Source organism: Sinocyclocheilus rhinocerous, unplaced genomic scaffold (assembly GCF_001515625.1).
Source record: "Sinocyclocheilus rhinocerous isolate Xijiao unplaced genomic scaffold, SAMN03320098_v1.1 scaffold55, whole genome shotgun sequence".
In the NCBI taxonomy this organism is placed as follows: domain Eukaryota; kingdom Metazoa; phylum Chordata; class Actinopteri; order Cypriniformes; family Cyprinidae; genus Sinocyclocheilus; species Sinocyclocheilus rhinocerous.
This window is the reverse complement of record NW_015647461.1, coordinates 1068247-1076702: the sequence shown is the minus strand read 5'-3', so window position 1 is coordinate 1076702 and position 8456 is coordinate 1068247. Positions and strand designations below refer to the sequence as shown.

Here is an 8456-nt window from a genome sequence, read left to right as displayed (position 1 = left end):
TTTTTTTTTAAATAAAAAAAAAGAAGATAAATAGATAAAGTAGAATTAAAATAGAATAATTTAAAAATGATTTGCCAGTGAGGAATGAAACATTTTTTAAAAGGGAAACAAAAGTTTATTTTTCTTGCCTCACCTGCAAATCAGTTTTTAAATCTAAAAACAAAAATTCAAAGGGTTCAAAAATTCAAATTTTTTTGCTTCTTTATGAATGACTGCATGCAGTAATCTTAATTTTGATACAGAAAATGTATCTTGTTTTAAGGATGAGCTATTTGTTGTTGTTGTTATTATTATTATTATTATTATTATTATTATTATATTTTTTCAGTATTTATTTATTTATTTTTGCAGTGATATCATTAAAACATGATCTTATATTCAACATTTTGTCATCTACCTGTGGTTTGAAGAGCTCTCTCTCACCGGGCTTATAACATCATCAAATCATATATGAAAAGTTCATTTTTTGGGCCAGTGTAGTTACAAGCAATGTGTTTAATATATTACTTTGTTATAACTGTATGCATTCTCTCTCTTTTTCTCCTTCTCAGAAATATAGATATCAGGATGAGGATACCACGTCGCCTCCAGAACACAGCTCTCCACACCTACCAGGGGATGTGCGTCCTCCTGAGCTGGTGCAGGTGTCGGAGAAGAACATCTCCCAGATTGAGAATGTACATGGCTATGTTTCCCATTCACACATCTCTCCTATGAAGGTAAAATCTCCCAGCATTCCTCTGGCTCCATGACACATTTCTGTGCTGCATGGCATCTATTCTGTGTCTCTGTGCACTCTGTAAACATGCTTAAATGTTGTGTGTGATAGAATCTCCATCAGTGTCATGTTTACACATGAGCACAAACATACACACAAAATAAATTACATTCATACACACTACATTAAAGACAGACTTTAATGTAAAAACAGATGCATTCGTTAAAGTGTAGAACATCATAACTAGGATGAATATTTCGGTTCAGTGTTTTGTAGGCTGTGAAGTAGTTTCTGCCACTGGAATGTGAAAAGATAATTTTTCTAGCCTAAGCTGGTTTGCTGGTTTTAAAGGGTTTTTGGAAAGCTGAGAAGCCAGATTGCAAAACGGCCAAATCAACTGAACACTAACTTGTCCAAGTTTGAAGACCAGGAAGACCAACTTAAAGGGATAGTTCACCCAAAAATGAAAATTACCCCATGATTTACTCACCCTCAAGCCATCCTAGGTGTAAATGACTTTTTTCTTTCGAATACAGTCGGGATTATATAAAAAAATGTCCTGCCTCTTCCAAGCTTTATAATGGCAGTGAATGGTGGTCGAGGGCCTTCTGAAGCGAAGCGATGCGTTTGTGAAAGAACAATATCCATATTTAAAACGTTATAAACCGTAATCTCTAACTTCCGCTAACTGTCATACTTGCTTTCATGAGAGCTCCAGTGAGAAGTGACGAACGCGTAAGTGCATAGGAGAGAGCAAAACAAAACACCAGTCACGAATTAGAAGTGCAAAACAAGGATTTGTAAAGAAAATTGCCAGAGGATTTCAATATAAGCCAAGAGGAGACTGGTTTTCCTTTGCAGGAAACAAAACTTGGTTCTTGAGAGAGCATATTCTCTCTAGAGCTTACGCTACGCCTATGTCCTACGTCATCTGCTGGAACGCAACTCTCTCGTGAACACGCATATGACAGTTAGCGGAAGATTACGGTTTATAAAATTTTAAATATGGATATTTGTCTTACACAAACACATCAGTTCACTTCAGATGGCCTTTATTAGCCCCCTGGAGCCATGTGGAGTACTTTTTTATGATGTATGGATGCACTTTTTTGGGCTTTAAAATCTCGACCACCATTCAATGCCTTTATAAAGCTTTGAAGAGCCAGGACGTTTTTTTATATAATCCCGACTGTATTCGAAAGAAGAAAGTCATATACACCTAGGATGGCTTGATGGTGAGTAAAACATGTGGTAATTTTCATTTTTGGGTGAACTATCACTTTAAACCAGCTAAGACCAGCAAAACACCATATTTAGGCTGCTTTTTCTCAGACAGGTAGATGAAGTGAATTTCACCTGTAGTGCTGTTTGGAGGCTTTGAGCTCACAACAAAGTAATGTTACCTAGCTGCTATGTTGTATAAAGTTCAACATACCGTGTAATATATCATGTCCACTGCTGAGAAAACAGGTCAGTAGCAACCCCTTGAAAATAATAGCTCTGTTCCAAATGCTAGTGCCTTGCTATCTACTTCCTTCATAAGAAACTGTTTCTAACCAAAAGGAACCTCATAAGACATTGGTTTGAACTTTTCTACTTTGACATTTCAAACTTTCAACTCACACATAACACAAATAGTGCTCATGAAGTGCATGTGAGATTAGACTCCCAGCTGATATAAAGTACAGTATGTGTTAGCACATGTTGCTAATGACACAATACTCTAAACACTAAGCACACACAAATGGAAAATTTTAATTATAGGCTATATAACTACTTTTCGTATAAAGGCCTATGACGTGACTGATAGTTCATTGTAGAAGCTTAATGCAAGTCGAGTGCCAGACAAGAAGATCCCAAGCGCAGACGCAAGAAAGAATTAGCAACATTATTTATTAAAAACTGGACTTCTACCCAGTTAGCTTTGTTTATCTGCTCATCATTAATGCATTATAGCCAGTCCACAGAGTCCGCTCTGCTGTAGTTTTCTGCAGTAGTTGGATGGAACTCTTAAAATATGGATGCACAGTGAAACATTTGTCAAGAAAAGATTGTGCATAGCCTGATTATGTTTTCAGTATCTTGCGTATCTTGAATCGATCTCGATTCAATATCAATTAATGTGTATATACTGTAAATATAAGGGGATAAAAATATTTTGTTGAATGCAGTTGAATGCCTTTTTAGCACCATTTTAAACTTGGTTTAAATTCAGTATTTGCTTACATTCATTGTGTGTAATTATGCAAGTATCAAAGGATGAAAAAGGGTTAAAAAAAAAGGGATAAAATGGATGTCAGTTATTAACTTTTTAAATTTCTCATTTAAAAATCTAGTGTTTAATCATGTCTAAATATTTATTCAAATGAAGAACTTAAAAATAAGTAAGCAGGTATGACCTGCAATATTCTAGATATATTTAGTAAAGAGCCATACAGGTACCTAGTGGGTAAACGCATTACAAATGAAGAACAAAAAATTTCTGACCACAAAATGACTCTAATTAGCCTCTTTGCATTGGAATTTAAAACCCTTTTTCTATTTTAACCTTACATACTACACTAATTGTAATATAAGTAATAGAAATATTAGGAAAAAAATATTATAAGTCATTAATGGACCATAATTATTGCACAAATAGTATTTAGTACCAAAAGATCTCCTCAAAATATTAAATAAATATTATTGAACTAAAATACAGAACATTTATTTAACTGAAAAATAGTTAAGCTGTATGGTCACATTATAAGTAAGCAATACCTGAGGGTTAAGAAAACCATATTAATGCTGCCTCTCCATGACTCTCCAGAATAAAATGATACTGTAAATGTCATTGACGTAATAATCAATGCATAATATGCTGAAATGTTTACCAAAAATTGCTGCAAATACCTGTATAATGAAGCTGTCATGAAAAAGGGTTAAAAAAAAAGGGATAAAATGGATGTCAGTTATTAACTTTTTAAATTTCTCATTTAAAAATCTAGTGTTTAATCATGTCTAAATATTTATTCAAATGAAGAACTTAAAAATAAGTAAGCAGGTATGACCTGCAATATTCTAGATATATTTAGTAAAGAGCCATACAGGTACCTAGTGGGTAAACGCATTACAAATGAAGAACAAAAAATTTCTGACCACAAAATGACTCTAATTAGCCTCTTTGCATTGGAATTTAAAACCCTTTTTCTATTTTAACCTTACATACTACACTAATTGTAATATAAGTAATAGAAATATTAGGAAAAAAATATTATAAGTCATTAATGGACCATAATTATTGCACAAATAGTATTTAGTACCAAAAGATCTCCTCAAAATATTAAATAAATATTATTGAACTAAAATACAGAACATTTATTTAACTGAAAAATAGTTAAGCTGTATGGTCACATTATAAGTAAGCAATACCTGAGAGTTAAGAAAACCATATTAATGCTGCCTCTCCATGACTCTCCAGAATAAAATGATACTGTAAATGTCATTGACGTAATAATCAATGCATAATATGCTGAAATGTTTACCAAAAATTGCTGCAAATACCTGTATAATGAAGCTGTCGTCTATCCTACTTAAACCCATTCAAATGTATTGTTAACGCCGGTTTGTTTGGAGAGCTCTGTGAACCACGTGACCACGCAGCGACGCCGGCGAGATCAAAGCTTGTCGCAACTCTGTTTTTCAATGGCTCTGGCTTTAACTGAAGCGCTACATTTTATGATTTACACCACATTAAGTGCTCCAAAACGGTATTTATTGTTTGAATTTAGTATTAAAACTTACTAAATTTAAAAGCTGAGACTTTGTTTCATATCACAACTGTTCAAAAACTTTTGACTGGTAGTGTATAAGTAACTTTAATTTTTCTCTTATTTCTAGCTTTAAATTGGCTAAGAAATCAGATACACTGCTGGACAATAACCAATAATAATGATTTGTTTATATACTACAAACACTTATCACATAAGGCAGAATAGTTTCTATACTGTAATAAATGCTATGTCAATTAGCACTGTATTGCTATACTTTATTTAGTACCTGGAGATGACTTGAAAAACACAAATAAACCATATATTGTCACAATTGTATGTTTAATGTCTTCATGTTTCCAAACGTTTCTGTTTTTCTGTGAAAACAACTGTTTTTTCATACAGTGATAGCAAGATGCTTTTGTCCATATTAGGGATTTCCTGGTACGACTTTCTGTGCAAGAGTGCCTCTGGCTTCGAGTATGAATGAAACCCGCACTGCATGGAGTGTTTAGCACTCCGTGATGTTCATCTCGCCTTTATTCTGGGTCCGAATAAAACATCAGGTCATGCACAGACTATCCTTTAAATCTATATTTATTCACACCGGCTCTTGAAAACCTCTATGCGAACACGCTTGTCTGAAAAAGTGCGGTGGACGAATTTACGTGATATTAAAAGTGGGGTGCGGGGGACAGGACACGTCCCCCGCGTGATCTACGCCCACCTAGTGTTCTCACTCACTGGCGTCTTAAACGGCTCCAGTAAACTGCTATTATTCTTCATCGTTTGTAAAAGCCAGGTGAACATGGCGGTTTTAAAACCCATAATTCCTAGCACACCGTGAGCAGTGCTGATGTTTGAGGAGCTGTGCTGGGCTCAGATCAGTGGAGGTCCCTGCATGCCGACAGAGCAGCGCATGACAAGCCCTGCCTGTCACCTCCCATCAGCCTCAGCTGCGCAGAGCACGAGCTAGTGCTCTCTGTCCCCGCACACACACAAAAACACACTCGCTCTGTCATCACTATGAGCCTGCATTCCTCCTAAATCAGTCCATGTGCTCTAGGCTGATGGTGCTTTCTGGCTGCTGGCCCAGCTGACGCGCGGCGCTCTCTTAACTCTCCCTCACAACAATATGAGCACTGAGAACGCGTGTCGCCCTACAAACATGCATTTTTGCAATTATATTTCCTTTTCCAAAACGAATCATGCTTTGTTTACTAAAACAGAATTGGATAGATGATTGTGATTTGAAGATGAAGATGATTAAAAACAATTTACTTATTAGACTGGCGATGGTCGGTTGCTATCTTTAATAGTGACTGCAGTAGCCTTACGCCACCTTGTGACCGTTGTTTGTAATGAAAGGATCATTAGCAGTTTAAGTTAATTTTTCAATGCTAAAATACTATCCTGGCTTATCTTAATATGCACAGCCATGTGTATTTAGAGCAAGTTATAATTGTTTAAAAAATTATAAAATGCTATACAAAATTATAAATATTTTGTAGTTCTGTTTGGTGATGCTGGTGGAACAGTAAAATTATTTTTTTATAAAGTTTATTTCCTTAAAGTTTACGTATTCATTTTTTGGATCCCATTTAAAACCGCATCACATTTTAGCGATGCTATTGTCTCTGTAGGACCTTTAAATGCAAGTTTAAATTTCTGGCTCTCTGCTTTAATGGAGGATGTTAAATAATTTTTGTCAGTGTTGATCAAATTTCCCATGAATCAGATCTCGCTTTACACACTCTCTGCCCTGATGATGACATGACTGCATGCTTTCTGCAGAACACGACACATGAACCACATGCCCCTGGTCAGGTTTCTATTTACAGACCGCTCTAGCAGTCAAGACACAGGGATGCTCCCATCCAGAGTAACGGATTGTTTAACCTTTCGCTTCAGTGGCACACAGCCTGAGTTCACCTCCTAAAGCAAATGCGCTTTGTTTAACGTCATATTGATTTAAAGTCATAGATATGTGAGATTCTTGCTTTTTGCCTGATTATGGGATTGTGTTATGATTCCCTGTGTGCTTGGCTGGAACTGTCGGCACAGATGGAGTTGACATCTTGTGGCTCCCCATGTCCCACAGTTGTAGCGTCCTGTGACTGGCCTGCATACTTGTAAAGGCCTAATGATATCTGTGCTGAAGCATAGCAAAGCTCTGCTGTGATATTTTTATCAGGATGAATAAATAGTGTGTTTTGTCTCTTCACAACTAAGAGAAGTGGGTCACGGTATATTATATAATTTGGAAACACTGAGTGATAAATAGAGATTTTTTTTTTTTTATAATTTTTGTCATTAATATGACTCTAGCATGAATTTCCAGTTTAAAATTTGCTGCATGTAACTATACACTACTGTTTAATAGTTTGTAGTTTGTAAGATTTTGTAATGTTTTTTTTGCTTACCAAGGCTGCATTTATTTGATAAAAAATACTGTAAAAACATAATATTGTGAAAATGTATTACAATTTAACAGAACTGTTTTTTTTTTAATTTAAATAAAAACTTTACATTTCATATTCTTATAGGATGCTGAAAACATGATTAGCCTAAATGTTTAATAAACAAACATGCATAGGTATGTATAATTGTGTGGGTTACAATTATTTGCTTTTCCACCATCGGGCCAAACGGTTCTAGTTATGTTTCCACTTGAGCTTTACTACATGGGTAACTTTAAGGAACTTTCTGTGGAGTTGAGTGGGTTCAATTCTATGTGGACCTGCCTATGAGTAATTATGCTGATTAATCCAAATACATATAGGATTTACATCATTTTACCTTTGACTGTCCAAGATGCCAGTTATTTTCACTGATTAATATCAAGCATTTACTATAGAGAACACCTATTTCATGCTTTAAGATACACAGCTGGCACATGTGATCACATTGTGACCCATCTTTCCAAGCATTCTTAGAATGACTCCATGCTATGGAAATGCCATCAATTTCCTGCTGTCTTCTGCCACACAACTTCAAGTGTGTGCTTTTTATGAGTGTCTGCAGTTCATCATGGTGATCCATGGTTTTAGAAAAGAGTGCTTTGTATGTGTGCTGCAGTATGATCGATCATCATTATGATATAATGGATGATTAGAGTTCAGTCATTAGGCTGAACTCACCTCATGCCGCCTGTTTCTCACTCGTTTTTTGCGTTTGCCAGCTGTTTGTTGCTTAGTGAAGTTGTTGTGCTATGTATGTTGTAGCTGCATGGGTTTAAGTGAAGGGCACGATGCTTTCACACACACTCATTTTAAAGCTGCTTGTGGGCACATTGTTTGATATATTTGTGTGTGTGTTTCTGTCAGAGTGTGTTTGCTACTCATATTTATCACCTGAGCTGCGTGCCCCTCCTCAGGTAGAGTCTCTGGAGTGCGTTTTTGACGGGCCGTCTACATTAGGAGGTGAGGAGGTCCCAGCCCCCGCCTTTGCCACACTATACTCGCAAAGTGACACACTGATGCAGGTAACCCAGCGCGATTCTATGGTTTTTATTCACATGTTTTTCATTATGATTCACCAATGATAAAACGGATGGCACAAGATTATAATTTAGAGAAATGTGTTGCAGTTTGCTTTTTAAGCACTAGGCGGCAGAGATGTCACAGTGTTAGGTGGCATGTATGTCGATTTCTGTTGGATAACTTGCAGTTTGGATTATATAATTTATGTATTTTCTATTTTCTATTTAAATATTTTATATTTTCTGACAGCAGTTGGATTGTGTTAACCGATAGTTATTAAAGGGACAGTTACTCAACCTCTAGTTTTTCCAAATCTGAGTGAGTTTCTTTCTTCTGTTGAGCACACACAAAAAAAGATATTTTGAAGAATGTTGGTAACCAAAAAGTTGATGGTAGCCATCAGCTTCCATAGTATGAAAGAAAAATATTAGGAAGTCAATGGGTACAGTCAACAGTTACCAGCATTACCCCCCCCTATATAAATATAAGGCTTTATATATATATATA

General features: G+C 35.8%; 1 protein-coding gene across 1 annotated transcript in view; it reads left to right on the top strand.

Annotated features, from left to right (window-relative positions):
• Positions 1-8456, top strand: part of LOC107709173 (disks large homolog 1-like) — a 150847-nt gene that overhangs the window by 62560 nt on the left and 79831 nt on the right. Inside the window, 1 exon segment of the mRNA XM_016513585.1 lies at positions 552-719. Within this exon segment, the coding sequence (XP_016369071.1) occupies positions 552-719 (168 nt within the window).